The sequence below is a fragment of the Phodopus roborovskii genome, unplaced genomic scaffold (assembly GCF_943737965.1).
Source record: "Phodopus roborovskii unplaced genomic scaffold, PHOROB, whole genome shotgun sequence".
NCBI lineage: Eukaryota > Metazoa > Chordata > Mammalia > Rodentia > Cricetidae > Phodopus > Phodopus roborovskii.
Window position 1 is genome coordinate 314,323 of NW_026125931.1, and position 16,104 is coordinate 330,426.

Below are 16,104 nucleotides of genomic sequence, written 5' to 3' on the forward strand. Positions count from 1 at the left end.
CTTGCACCCATATCCTTGGGGAAGAGTCCAGTGGAATCCACTGAGGCATGAAGTACGGTATATCATTAGCCTATTTTTAAAAATGTGGGAAAGAATCCACAATTTACTTAGAATTTACCCTGTTCTTGGTGCTCTGTGTGTGCCTTTCATTTGTAAGATACACTTTTATCTTTTTAACCATTTCTTACAATTCACTTAGACGAGGTTTAGTGACAACTATTCACAAGAAATCATATGATATAGCCCTAATATATCCTTTTCCGCCTGTAACTATAACTTCAGCAGGGAATTGCTCCTAGAGTTGTGGTAGAGATTGCTTTTCTCCTTGGCAACCCGCTTCACTTTATAATCAAACTGCTGGATTAGTCTGACCTATACCAACAATAATCACAGGCATACCCACTGCCGTTCTCATTTGCAGGGTGTGGGCCCTATGCTGCACATATTTTTTACATTATCTCACTCCTTCCTCACTGTCAAAGTCCTGTGACTTGGATGCTGCCGTGCTAACATCTACTCTTAAAAATAGAATCTGAGGTTTTGCTTTTAAACAAGGGCTTCAGATAAAGTATCAATCTACAGTAGAAGGGAAAAGACTAAGACTCAATAAAGGTGAGAGAGGAAGTGGAAATTGCTCACAGAAGCAACTCCAGGGCAGGGAATGGAAGCAAAGAATCTCTAATTCACATTCTCTAAAGTGAAGACCCGAAGTTAAGTGCTAAACAAGATGAATTTGCCTTGCTTTACTGCCATCGTGTGGTTGTGTGATGCATAGACAACCAGCTCATAGATCTCTGTTCCTCTTACTGTGCCTAGGAGGCCCTCAGTAAGTCAACAGGAAATAAGGCCAAAAGGATCTGCCCTTCAGGCCTTTGTAAGAGCCTTCTCTTCCTCTGGAGTTGCAGAACTGGAAGTGTAACAAGGAACTAATTCAGGGCTGAACACCCTTTATCACACAGACTATTTCAGGAAGGAGAAAACTGTTTATAAGCACCATTGTTACTTTTCCTAGTCAAAACCAAAATAGCCTCATGTTCCCTGGGATGTGTAGAGTGTCATTACTTCAAATGTCTCATTATTTTGAATCTAGAAGATGCTCACAGAGAAGATCTAACAGATTAACTTTCTAATTTTCACCCTTCACTCACACGGATATTGTTCCAAAACAGTCTCTGTACACATCTCCACAGTATAACCAGAACCATTTCTGAAGGTAATTGACATCTCACATTGCCTATAGAGAAATAGGCTTGAACAAGTGAAATGGGTCATCTATGGTCCAGACAGTAAGGTAGGGATACAGCCATTGCATGATGTAAGCTTTTGTTAGGCACCAGAGATATGTAGTCGAATGAAGTTGTTCCATGACACATTGATTCCTTCCTGCCTCCTCCAGCTTAGCCCAGGTCCTCCTCTGGATGGAGACACACCTCTGTGGTCCTTAATGCAAACAACAGTGTACTTTTCAGCAATGTCCGAGCCCCAAATTTTCAAGGACTGTCAGAATTCCAGCTATTGCTACCCCAAAGGATAGTAGCTCTGGGCAATGCCCTTGGCTAAAACCATCTCTCTCACAGACCGCTACCAGCAGTGTCCTTGAAATATCCATATTTATAAGATTATTATCCTAAGTACATTTGTGGTTTTTTTGCTGGATGTTTTGATATATACAACGTGATATTTTGATGCATATGTAATAAAATAATTACTTGTCAAACAAATTAACATATTCATCTCCTACTATAGTTATATGTATGCTAAAACCACTTGAAAATCTACTTTTCTCTGGGAGAACAAAAAAGACAATTATGAAATTAATTATGATTAATGGAATTCAAATCACAACAGGGAACTGAATATATATATATATATATATATATATATATATATATATCCTTAAAACCTTCATACCCACTGCCAGGCTTTATTGCTTGAGCTGGTAACACGACTATCCACCCATCTAGTAGAGAGCTCTCTACATACAAACAGGGAAACCAGATCTCAGAGTGGGAAAGTGATGTGCTCAAGCAAGCTTAGCAAAATTGCAGAGTAAGCAGGTACCGCTAGAGGCTCCTTTCTCCCACACTCTACTGCCCCGCTGTGGACATGAAGATGGTTGCTAAGCTGCCTGATTGTGCTCTGGTGAGCACAAGACAACAGACTGTCCACATAAAAGGAAACAGACAAAAAGGAAAGATAACGGGAAATGCCTGGAAACCGAACCTACAATGCTCAAACCCCAAGTCTCCATAAAAGGCTTTGAACTGGCAAGAATGGACGGAAATGTGGAGAGAGCAAAGGAAATGAATGCCAGAGAAAGGATATGCAAGGAGCACACACATGCCCTTTGGTTAGCCTCTATGACAAGCCTTTGTCAAGTTGGATGGGTCCTTCCATGCTTCCCTCCTTCCCAAAAGCCAAGTCTGGAGCATTGCCCCCAAAGGGACTCTCTGACAACTGGGCTGACTGTCTACTAGTAAGGTACATTAATGTAGCATTGTGCTTTGTATTTAATGATTACTACGATCTATCATCTCGACAATCCTACAAGGATAAATACTGTTACCAAATTCCATTAACTGAGGTACTAAGAAGTTATGGAGTATGCCCAGACTTGCACAACTAAGTGGTAGGGCTCATATTTGAACAAATGTCTTGCACACTTAACCTGTACATCCATTCTTCATGCTATATAGGTCACAGATTCTAAAGCTGTTAGTCATCATCCTATGGTTCATGTAACAAAATATGAGAGGGTAATGAAAACCTTAGCAATAGCAAATAGTTTCTGAATTCACATTGAGCACAAATTAATTCCAAATCAAACATGCAATGAACCCAAGGTGTTTCTGGCACCACTTTGCCCAAACTGCATTGTGCAACTTCAGTACAGCCATGTACTGAATCTACAACATGGTACAATTAGCACTGTGCATGTCCTCATCTCACACCATGTGATGGCAATAAGCACAGCCTACAACATGGGTTTGGCTTCAGTACTGTTGCATGTTATAAAGCACAGGGAATTTACTATAAAAACCAAGTTTGCTGATCTTGCAGAAACAGTGGTTTAATTAAGGAAAACAAAATCATTTAGTATTTTTTTGCCATTTTTCTTTAACATGAAACCATCAAAGTAGTGTATCTATTGATTGCACTGTGTTAGTAAAGTTTGATTTTAGAAACTGCTGCTTTATAGAAACCCACAGCTTAACACTGAGCCAAACTCCTGGAATCCAGTTGCAGAGAGGGAGAAGTGATGAGCAAAGAGGTCAAGACCAGGATGCAGAAAACCACAGAGACAGCTGACCTGAACAAGAGGGAGCTCATGGACCCCCAGACTGATAGCTGGGAAAACAGCATAGGACTAACCCAAAACCCCTGAACATGGGTCTCCAGTTAGAAAGCCTGAGCAGTCTATGGGACCTTTGACAGTGAAACCAGTATGTATGCCTAATGCATGAAGGGAGCACATTCCCCATGGAGGGTTACTTCCTTAGCCTAGAGGCACAAGGGAGGGCTTGGGCCCTACCCCAAATGACAGATTGTAATGATTTCTCCTGGAAGGTCTCACCCTCCCTGGGGAGTGGGTGGGGGATGGGTCACGGGATAGGAAGGACATGTGGGGGAGGGGTGGGAGCATGGGGTGGAGAGGGAAGTGGGATCAATATGTAAAATCAGAAAGAAATAACTGCTGCTTCATGCATGGGGTCTACACAAGTCCAAGGCAAATGGGGTCCCAGCATTCAGAAATGAATTGGACATGAGACCCCATCCCTAATCAAGAAGCTATTTAATCAACAACCACTCACAATGGAAAAAGCAGTTTTTTTCCAATGGCATCTCACTGTGTACACAAACAACTCTTAAGGCCAGATCACATGTCCAGCCAACACCAAACAAACTCAATGGTATCTTTAGAGATGTTTTATCTCATGTTTTGTTTGGGCATTTTTTAAGCCCTCCCCATCTTTTGTTTATCTATTATAGTTTCTGATTTTGATTTTTTTAATGGCTTTTGTGTGTACATATGTGTGTCCACATGCATATGTGTTTCTCTAGGTATTTTTCCTGCTTGTTTGCTTTAGTCTGGTTTGTTTGTTCTTGTTTATTGGCCTGTTTGTTTCTAAAGGACGTGAGAAAGAAGGCATGCATGAGTGCGACAGTGAGAAGTCAGGATGAAATAAGGAAGGACAAACCACGACCCATCAGAATATACTGTATGAAAAAAGGTTTGAATAAAAATTTGATGTATCAAGAAAAAGAAAAGGAAAAACTGCTGCTTAAGCTGCTGAATTGAGTTTCATAAAAAGTCAGTGAATTTTGGCTTGGCATTAGAACAGAATTCACAGCAGCTTTTGAAATGGCCCTGAACACACACAGGGTTTCTCTGTGGCTTTGGAGCCTGTCCTGGAACTAGCTCTTGTAGACCAGGCTGGCCTTGAACTCACAGACATCTGCCTGCATCTGCCTCCCTAGTGCTGGGATCAAAGGCGTGCTCTACCACTGCCCGGCTAACACTTTGCTAGTTTGTGCTACATATTTATGTGGAGTTGTAATCTAAGCACTGATAATTATAAAACCAAAATACCAATCAAATGAAAAAGGTGGAAGATGCTACAAGTCCTTTAATATTAAATATTCAGGTAAAACTTTTTTATGTAAAAAAAGCACATCCCTTATTAGTATGCAAATTTGCTCCAGTCTGTAATAAATGGTAAAATTATGTAACAGAACTGTTTTAAAATAAATTGATTTATTATTTAGTAGTAGTAGTTTGACTTATATATCTGCTTTATATATAAAGTAGTGTGGGCAGTGTGAAAATTTCTTCAGGAAATTGGTTCATGAGTAGAAAATTTAAGAAGTCCTATAGATATATAATATCTGTCTTATAATTGATTCTTTTTCTGAAAACTAAAGCATGACGTATTCGATTCTTTTGTTGTTGCTGTGGCCAAATACACGAGATTAAGGACCACAGAGGAAGAAAGAGGTCTTTGGTTCATTGTTTAATGAATATAGTCCTTGTGTCAGTGAAGGCATGGCAGCAGGCACTTTGTGCACAGCCAGGTAGATCAGGACACAGAAACAAGAAAGAATGCTGCTATTCATCTGGCTTGTTCTTTGTTCTGTTTTATTCTGGCTAGAACCCCAGTCTGTGGCACTCACTGTTCTACTATATTCAGAGAGAGATTTCCTCCCTCTGTTCAACTTCTTTGAAACACCCCCCACAGATGTGTCTCCTAGGTGATCTAAATCCAGTCAAGTTTCATTTTAAAATCGGCATCAGTATACTGATAATGATGACATCACGCAGCAACTATTGACAGACAATTATATGCCAAATTCTGTATCGAGTGTATTTCATAAATGACTTCATATAAATGTCACAAACCTAAATAGTAACAAGTTCACAATTATTGAATGATTTGTCCTATATCATATATTTTTGTATTTATTGTGCTAAAAACACACTCACTTAAAAGTAACTATTCCCTTTTTTTTTTTTTTTTTTAAATGTGTTTGGGTGTTTTGGCTCCCCGCTTGCCTGTTTCCCATATATATTTATGACTGGTACCCATGAAGGCCAGAAGAGGGCATTGGATCCCCTGAAAAACTGGAGTCATGAATGGTTGTAAGCCACCATGCAGGTACTAGGAATCAAACCTGGGTTTTCTGGAAGAACAGCTAATATCTATTAACCACGTAGCTATTTGTCTAGCCACCCCACCCCCCAAAATGTCACACTGCTACCTTTGAGCAATCTATATTCAGTCTTCTTCCTCACAGGTTCTGACCTTTTCTCTGCTTCCTATTGCTTTTGATGTCAATTCAAGCCTGGGTGAGAGATAGTTTGGGGTAAGGATAAATATATTATCTTAGCATTAAAGTTTTTTAGACATTCATCTTTGTGGAATCAATTCCATGAGCTCTTCGTTTAATGGCAAGAGTCCAATTAACAGCAAATAACTTTCCTCAGCTTTCATTTAATTGATAAAATAAAGGTAGGGCAAGGCATTGTACTTGGAAAGGATGTTGTTTGGATCTTTCACCTGTCTTTCCTCGTCTTAATGAATGAGTAATTTCCTCAACACCCAGATGCTGGATCACCATTGAGCAGCTTGACAGTGTGCAGTGAGGAAGCTAGTTTGAAGCCATTAGTCACTTAAGAAAATGTCATCTGCTTTTACCAGGCTTTGATAACTATAATGATTGACCTGGAAGGTAGATTCTACTGTATGCTTCAGTGTAAATTCATAGTTAGTGTTTGTAGATTTTGTGCCTTAAATCTTTAATTATTTGTTTCATTTTAAATGAAGAAGTGGAGAAAGAAAATCAGTTCCCTAAACTGCTTAGCAAAAGGCATTTATGAGTAAGAGTCAATGGAGTGAGATTGAGCAGACACAGGAGACTATTGGAATGGCACACACATTGGTAGGATAGGAAACATTCCAAGATAAAATCTTAAAGGCAGGAAAGGCTGTGGGCCAATGTCAAATTTAAATGAAAAGTTTTGACATTCCCTTTGCATTTGTGTGGAGGATTTTGTTTTCTACTTTGTTTAGTTTGAGTTTTGAGACATTGTCTCCCTCTGCAACTCATGATTACCTGCAATTCACAGTCTTCCTATTCCTTCTGCCTAAGTACTGGAATTGTATGTACACACCACTAAACATATTGTAGTGGGATATTCACTTTGTCTCCTTCTGTGGCACTGAGCACACCCATTGGGGTGGAGCCATGGACGGAAGTGACCTGTGGGAGGAGGTCTGAGGAGGAGCTGGGGACACTCTCTTGCTGGCAGGAGGCAGGTGGAACTTGCTGGTGTTCATCTGTCTAGGTTGTAAGTTATTAATCCCTGAAAAACACCTATTCAGCCTGTTTGTTTATCCTGATCCTTATTAAAGTGATAACCTAGCTTGTAATAGCATGCTTAATCTTTGGAGGGCTGTTCTTATACAAACATTCTCTAATTATTTATCAGAGCCACCCCTAAATCCACTCCATCACTTCCTTTTAGAAAGGCATAAATAGATATTCCAAAAGACCAGAGTAAGTTCCAAATTGTGTTTGTATGAAATTAGAGCATGTGGATCATAAAAATTTATATGTCTCTCATTTTTATGAAGTCTCTCAGTACAATTTGAGTGTAAATCTCATCCATAGGCATTTTAAAGTTCCCAACCAGTGTCCGTTACACTGGACATCTCTTCCAGAATCCTCTAGTTGTTTATTTTTTCTTTGATTATATTAAAAGATTGACAGGAGACTGAGTTGAAAGTAGAGTCGGGGAGACATGATGCAAAACTGGGTTCTTTTCATATTTCAGATAACTATTCATAAAAACAACAAATTATCAAGTGTCTCAATATATGCCTTCACCAATATAGAGGGAAAATAGCCATGTTAGTATATACAGGACAGTGGATTAGAAAATAAACTCTAGTCAGTGTTGTGCCTTTAAGTTCATGAATAACTTTACATAAATCACTTTACCTCTTCAGGTCCCAGGGTTACGTCATTATAGCAATAGCATTGTTATGATTAGTTATGCATACATGCTCCTTGCTTGTTTATTGTTTGTGAAAGTTTACTAAAATTTTGTTGTCATAAGAGGTTTTAAAACAAACACAAGTAATGAAAAGGAAACCAAAGTGGTATTATTTATACTTTCATATGACCACCTTCCTAAGAAATTTTAAAATGTATGTAAAAATATATCATAATAAATAAGCTATTTCTTTCTATTTCCCTCCTATTTCCATCTCAAGTCATCTTCAGATCCTGCTGTAAATCCCACTGTCTTCACAAGCCAATGCGGTGTATCAGTTAGACTATGAGAATATATAGTAACATGATTCATCTATAGATGTTACTGAACTTACCTGAGAATTAAGTGTTAAAATAGCAGTCTTGTCATGCAAAAGAGCTATGTTTCATTAGAAGCATTTAGATTCTTTAAGTTCTTACTGGGACTCCTTGGTTAGTGATAGGATTTAATGTCTACCTCCCCAAAACACACACACAGAATAACAGCCTGTAGCAATCTCAGCTAAAAGTGGACCATTTATCCTGCATCACCTTTTCAAGAATTAGGAATCATTGTGGAAAGGGGATGGGAGACTTCAGGATCTAGCATCTGAGAATGAATACAAAGAGCTCACAATGGTTATGACAGTATATGCAAACCCCACACAAACAATACAGTTGCTATGGTCTGGGTACTGTTTGACTTCCAGAAAATCATGCTAGAAGCATAGTCCCCAGGATCAGTGTTGAGGTAAGGGAACCTTTAGGAAATAAGACTTACTTAGCATGTCATGAGAGCTCCACCACTATAAATGGATGAATAATGTTTCAAAGGACCATTGCAGACCTTCCAAGAGCAGACTAGTTACATAGAAAAGCAGTCTGTCATAATTGAGTAATCTTTGCTCCTTTGAGTCCTTGCACCTATACATGATCCTTCTGCACATATCCAATTCCTTTTCTGCTTTTCCATCATGTCTTGATATGTTCAGTTGAATCTTTTGTCTTTATACATTACCCACTAATGGGTGATCTGCTAAAACAACTAAAATCATCTAAGACACAGACTAATAATCCTTTCCTAGAAGATTGATGGAAGATGTAAAGGGTGGTTATGTGGATAGTAAATGCCACATGGGAGATAGTATTTGCCAATTTTATGTGTTGGGAATTTCTAGGGCTTAAACTTAACTTTCCCTTGTACTCATTTTCCATAGCTAAACAGTTTTCACCTCTTTGTAAATCTCACCTTCACAAGGTGATAGTCATCATTACCACAATCCTTTACCCTTAGAAGTGTATCATGTATATGCTAGGAACTCCCAATTTCTAAACTTGAGATCGGATTTCTCAGTGATGTTTAGACCACTTGCTTGACATTAGCATTTAGGTTACACAGAGATGTCTTACAAACATCTGAAGTGAGTTTCCCTTTTTCCTCTTGCTATTCCAACCACAGCTGTTTCTCCTCTTGTCTTCCCACTTCTTGTCTTCTCTTATGGCAAACCTAACAAATTCTACATTGAATGAGCATGTTTAAATGCACAGCTGTCCCTCACTATCTATCAGAGATTGGGTCTAGGGACCCAGACAAAATCTGCAGATGTTCAACTCCCTGATATAAAATGAAATTTTAGTTGCATTAGTTCATTATGTATACACATTATGTCTATTTCTTATAGATTGCTTATATAATACATTGTAAATTTTATGTAAACAGTTACTATATTGCATTTTTAACAGAAAAAAATGACCAAAATGTGTATTTGTAGTACAAGTGCAATTTTTATCAAATTTAATTTTCCATAGTTGGTTGAATCCAAAAATACAAAACCTAACCTGAGGATGCAAGGGACAACTGTATTTTTTCATTTAAAAATTTTCATATTTGGGTTCAGTATTTCCATCATCTCCCCCTCACTCTCCTCCTTCTAAGTCTTCCAGCACACACTCCTCTATCAAGTTCATGATCTTTTAAAAGATTATTGTTTTATGCATACTTATGTGTAGACATGCATAGATACGTGCATATATATGAAATAATATATAAATGCAACCTCCCATTCATTTAGTATTGTTCATATGTATATGAACTTGGGACTGAAGGCTCATCCTGAAAGAAGATGGATTCTCCCTCTTTTAACAGCTATTAATTGCCTGTAGCTCTTCATCTTAGGGTGGGGCCTTGTGAGATTTCCTCCATCTATGCTGGTATGTCAACTGATGTTGATGAGGGACAACTCTATTTGTAATCAGTTTACTTTATTCAGATAACTGATGCCTATGTTTAAATTTTTTTTCTACCTAGTCTAAGACTATCCTCCCATCTGACGCTCTTGCCACTACCTTCAGCAGTATTCTGTGCAACTCTGTCAGATCCACTTTTCTAGGCTGTAAATCCCATCATCTCTCTCTTCATAAAATCAGGAAATGGATTTCCACTGTAGGTAGGATAAAACACAAAGCCTTGTAAAGTCAAAATGCTGCTCATAATCCTTCAGTTGTCTGTTCAGCTTCAGCAATACCGATCTTCCATCATCTAAGTCATTCCCATGTTATAGAATATTGTCTTTTTCTGTGTGTAGAACTCTCTTCTTACAGAAATTCCTCTGTTAATACTACTAATCTCTCAGCTTCCTTCTTTAAAAAAATCACACTTTGTTAAGGAGGTCTTCCCTAATCTTTTCCCAATTGAAATAAGAATGTGCTCTATTAGTCTCTCTCACCGAAACTGTCCCCCTCATCATAGCAGGGAAAACACTATAATTTGGCACCACAATAATCCTTGACCCTTCAAGAACAAGGCAAAACATTTGGATCCTTGCCTGAGAATGCAAGTTTGTGAGGTCAGGAAACTTGGACTCGGTGATCAGTTTCTGGGACTCTTGTCCCTTGTCTTTAAATTGAAGAAGTGAGACAAGATTTGTTCATGCAAAAAGTATCATTTGATTATGAAAAAAGCTAAGGTCTCTTCCATCACAGAGTTTCCATTCTATTAAGGAAAACAGGTGGTCAAATAAGAAGACCAAATAATTATGTGTTATGTGCTACACAGGAAATCAATCTATAAATATATGGCAGTGAAGGACTTTTGAGGTTGTGCGGTGTGTGTGTGTGTGTGTGTGTGTGTGTGTGTGTGTGTGTGTTTATGGTGTATGCACATGGAAAGGTGCATTCATGTAGAGGGTGTAAATGTGTGCTAATATGTATTGTGTTGAGAAGTCAATAGTTGGAGTATCCTCAAGAATTCTCCATCTTACTTTTCTTGAATCAATGTTTCTACACTATATCTGGAGCTCACCCACTAGCTAAAACTACTGCCCAGTGAGCTCTAAAGATCTGTTTGGCTCTATGTGTTGTCCATAATACTGGAGTTGCACATGTGCATGGGTGTGCCCAGCTTTTTACACGGGTTCTATGGATCTGAACTCCCAATATCTCAGGCTTGCATGGAAAGCACATTATCCATTGAATCACCTCCTAAGTCAGAGGTCCTAATATTTAATATAAAGGATAAGGAGAATAAACAGTAGCCCAAAGCAATAATAGCTAAACCTCTTTTTTTTCCCAATAGTCTATGATTCTGTGTAAAAATATGATGAATTTTCAAAGCACTGTAAAGGCAGTTAATGCTTCATTAAAACTGATACCCAGTTCTTCCTTTATTTGATGGAAGGATATAAAAGGTTTTTTCTCAAAATAATACTAGTATATAAAAGCAAACTCACAGACTTGTCTGAAGAATAAAATATGGTCATAAATATAAAGTTTACAGTACAATCACCATTTTGATTATATATAACCTTTAAATTGTAGGTAATAGTTACCTATGCTGGAGACATTGGGAGATGTTATTAGGGCAGGATATATAAAAAAATATGTTGAAGTGTTTTCCCCTTGTGTTATTATTTATTTATTATTTAAAGTAATAGACTTCATTGGGACATTTTTTAAGTGTATGTGTCAGTATACTTTGCACTTAATATCCTCGTCCACTATCTTCCTCCCCCCCTCCCCACTCCTGTGAGTCCTCCTTCTCCCTGCCAGTCATTTTGTTTCCTCCTTTCAGGTTACAACCCATTATCTTTTTTTTTTTTTTTTTGCTCTTTGTTCATTCCTTTTAGACCTCCTTTTCCCCCATGAAAATCCTCTTCTTAGTTTTATGTTCTATTCACATAGTCATAGCAGCACATGTAAATTCAAATCTAGGTTCTGCATAAGGGAGAAGTATATGATATGTGTCTTTGTAAGTTTGATTATCTCTAGTTCCATCCATTTTCCTGAAAAATGTCAAAATTTTGTTCTATGTTCAGGACTGAAAAAATCCATTGTGTTTCCATGCCATATTTTCTTGATTTTTTTTATTTCATTTTGATCTGCTTATTCATTTTGTACCTCATTCTCACTGCTTATTCTTATGTCAATGGATATTATGTTAATTCCCTTTCTTCTCTATTGAAAATAGTGCAGCAATAAACATATGTGGACCTGAATTAAATCATGATTCTATTAACTAAGAGCTCTATGCTCTATTTCCTGTTTGCTGTCCTCACTGGTTATAATATAATGCATGAAATGTAAAATGTTCTCAAAAGCATCATAATTGTTATTAACATTGCTTTTATTCTTCTCTACCCACACAAAAGTAAACTAGAAAAAGAATATGAATTCTGAGACTAAATCTCTCACTTTCTGTCTCATTCATTTATAATCTTCCTCGGGTAAATGATGGAAAATAACATACCAAAATTTGTCTGCATGCCACATACTTCAAATTTCTCTATAGTGACTTTCTCTACATTGGCTAGAAAATCCTGGATAAAAAATGTATAAATTACACACAGAGGGAATTAAAGAAAAAGTTTTAAAGCCAACCTGAGAAGTTTAAAATGGTAGAGGAACCGAGACAAACCCATTGCCAGACACCCAGACAAACAAGCTGACATTATGATAGACATAGGCAAGTGCCATTAGTCACCGAGGACTCTGCAAGAGGTAAACATTTGAAGCTAGTTTTCACATAAACCATCATTGCCATTCTGGCCATGCTACCTTACCTAACTGAAATTGATTGGAGACATTCCCGCATGTTTGCATTACCTCCGGGCTGTTCCATCCTAATGGATATAATGCACAACCTGAGCTTATCAGCAGCCCTGGAAAGAAAAGCACACACACAGGTAGAAAAATAAAGCAATTTTTCTGTCATCCTAACCTCTTCCCTGGACTCTTCACATTAAATTCTTCCTTCCCCATTCAAGTCTGACATTTACTTCTAAAATGCTGCATTTCTGTTATATTGTCAATTCAGCAGAATTACTGTGTCATTCCATAGGTAGTGGAGTGCAAAACATAGATAGATAGATAGATAGATAGATAGATAGATAGATAGATAGATAGATGAAGAAGTGGACAACTCATAAAGACAGAATGGTATAGGAATTTAAGATAGGTCGATTGCTTACTCTTACATACTCTTACAGCTACATTTTCTTTCTTGGTCATAAAATGTCTGACTATGAGCCCTATTCTGGCATCAAACTCTCTATGAAGCTGTAGAACAGAGCTACAAACTGTGTACATGATGCTTCATGTGATAAACAATGTATTATACTCCCTCTTCTTCAAAGTATTATTTTAACCAAAACCCAAACTGTCTTTGGCGTCTATGCCCCTGTAAAGATTAACTTTGACAATCAAATTGGTGGAATTTAAGATAAGCTAAAAGACACACCCCTGGGCATGGCTGTATGACCCTTTCAAGGGAAGATTGAGATGGGCAGAACTACCCTGAATGCAGATCATACCACTTATTCTGTGGGTTGGTGTGCTAGACTTAACAAAGAGGAGAAAGTATGAGCAGCTGCATTCATCTCCCTTTGCTTTCTGACTGCAGATACAATGTGACCTCACACGCCAGCAACCACTTCTAGGGAACTTCTTAGTGCTGCAGCTTCTAATTGTGAGCCAAAACAAACTTGCATACTGTTTCATAAGTTATTTCTTCACAGAAACAAGAAAAGGGATCAATAAAACTCCATTCACTTCATCTCCCATTGACTTAGACCTTTTGGTCATTATAAGGAAACCCTGTAGAACTTTAATAAAAACCTTACTCTTCAAAGCACAGCTGTTAAGTCTGGATTTACTTGCCACCATTGTGTCCTAGGAGCACCAGACTCACATTTTATAACCTACAACCCTTCGGGGTCTTTAGCTGCAGTAATGTGGAACATACATTGGTAACTGACACTAAATGAAATCACATTCATTGGTTAGCTAGTAAAGGGTGCCATCATAGCCAGAGCTCAAGAAATAAGCATCACTAGATTTTGACTTCTGAAACTTTTAATTAATGGATAGTGGTGCATAATGGTAATCTAGGTACTTTGGGAACCTAAGGTAGAAGAATTATGTTTCAGGCTGGGCTACTTGGCTTGTTCAAGGGACTAGCCTGATAACTTAAAGAGATCCTGTCCTGAACTAAAAAGAAAGGTTAAATAAGCAAGAAAAAAACCATAGAACTGCTGATAAAATTCCAGATAGCACAGACACTGGAAAAAACCAAGACTAGAAGGTAGAATCAGTCTCTATGAAGTTAAAACTACAACTTATAATTGAAATCATTGAAAGTTAAGCAAAGCAATTGGTAGAGCAAGTGACTAGGTAGACTAGTGACCTGAACCAGATATAACATGAGACAAATTCCTTACTGTCAATAAAATTGAAAACCTAGAAAGAAGAAGCTTTCTTTTGATAAGTATCTGGTCCCAATTTCCTAATGTTATGTATATTCTCCTTTTCAACTAAGACTCAAGTGAATCTGTACTATTCTCAACAAAAATGGTTATGCCTAAGGGACAAGGAAATGACACCTGTAAGAAATGTGCTGACAGGAAGCAAGACATTGTGAGCAGTGGTGACTGAACGGCAAACCTGAAAGATCTAGGTCCTGGTGTCAGGCGGACGGTGAAAGAAGGCCATCCCATGAAATTCTGGCCGACTTTAACTTTTAGTTCTTTACTAATAGATACCCTAAGAAGCTCAAGAAGCCACTCTGCCTGAAGAAGGACTCAAATTGAGCAAGTGAGTTTGTCTGGTATATAGCAATCAGCTTTTCTATATCTCCAGTGAGGCTACAGGGGAAATGAAGGATCTTGACATATAGTAGAAAGGATTTAAATACAGAAAGGTGAAGAATTTTCCTGACTGACAGCGAGAAGTATAGGAAGTAAATAAAGGCCTGATTAAGACTCGAATTCCCCTGCAATGGGAAGCTTAAAATCAGAAAACATTCTTACCTGTCTTGTAGTCTTCCAAGAAATGAAACTTGGTCACTCAGAGACCTTTCTTGACTTTGGAATTTATCCAGTGGCAATAGAACAATACCCTTTCTTTTCACCCTAGTTACACTGAAATGCTGTAATACGAGACAGTTCAGAGTATCCACAATGGGTAGAGGCCAGAGTGAAAAGGAAAATTGAGTCCTTTCTTGTTGCCATAGGAATAGTTACTAAACATTGAGAAGTTGGGTGTGGTGGCTCTTGCTAATCCTAGCAATTTGGAGTCTGAAACAGGAAGATCATCATGACTACATAGGTTTAGCTACAAAGGAAGTTCCAGGCCAGCCTTAGCTACAGTGTAAAGTACTATCTCACAGAAAACAGAAAAAGAGAAGAAATAAAGGAAAAAAGGAAGGGAGGGAGGGGAGAGAGGGAGTTCTGGGTAATCTAAGAAGAGTTGGGAAAGGGGGAAGAATGTGGTCAAAATGTATTGTATGTAAATATTAAAATAATACTTTCAAAGAAAAAATTAAAATAAAATAAAAATGTGCACCTGAATATGTTCACAGAGGACACCCTGGGTTGCAGCCCTAGTCACAGTAGCTAGATATGAAACCCGTTTAGTTGTTTATCAATCAAATGGAGAAAGAAAACAAACACACAATGGGATTTCACTCAGTCACGAAGAAAAACAAAATCATGAGACTGGAATGAAAATGGAAGTGGAGATCATTGGGATAAAGCCAAATTAACTAGACTCACAAATACAAATGCATTTTTTCTTCATGTGAGGTATCTAATGTACAAAAAGTAAATGGCATCTATGTGGGGAAAGGAAAGGGTCTAAAGATAGGAGAGGCAAGTTAGGGATAGATACGGAAATCATCATAGTAAAATCCATTATTTTTCATGCTATTTTATATAAAGTACCTTTAAAGTTATTAACAGATGTTTAGATGCAGCTCAGGAAAATGAATTCGTAAAACTCCATGTGATATAGATATACCTGCTTAAGGAGAAACACAATCATAATTGAAAAAGCAGGTGATTTGATAGCAGGGGATAAAAGCTTGTTTAAAATCCTAGCCCCGCCACATATGAATTGTAGCTCTGGTTTGCACTATCATAGTGTGTTCTTGCTAGCTCCAACTTTTAGTGCCTTTCTAACCATAAGACATATGTCCCTACTGTATGATGGTGCACACCTATAATCCCAGGACTCAGTAGACAGAGGCAAATGGATCTCTGTGAGTTCAAGGCCAGTCTGTTCTATATAGCAAGTTCCAGA

The 16,104-nt window shown here is 37.9% G+C and overlaps 1 protein-coding gene across 2 annotated transcripts in view; it reads right to left on the minus strand.

Moving 5' to 3' along the window:
- Lhfpl1 (LHFPL tetraspan subfamily member 1) overlaps nucleotides 1-16,104 on the minus strand; it is a 42,989-nt gene that overhangs the window by 11,493 nt on the left and 15,392 nt on the right. For both annotated transcript variants that reach the window (XM_051179002.1, XM_051179003.1), the window contains one exon: nucleotides 12,591-12,689. In XM_051179002.1, the coding sequence (XP_051034959.1) occupies nucleotides 12,591-12,689 (99 nt within the window). The remainder of the gene's footprint in view (nucleotides 1-12,590; nucleotides 12,690-16,104) is intronic.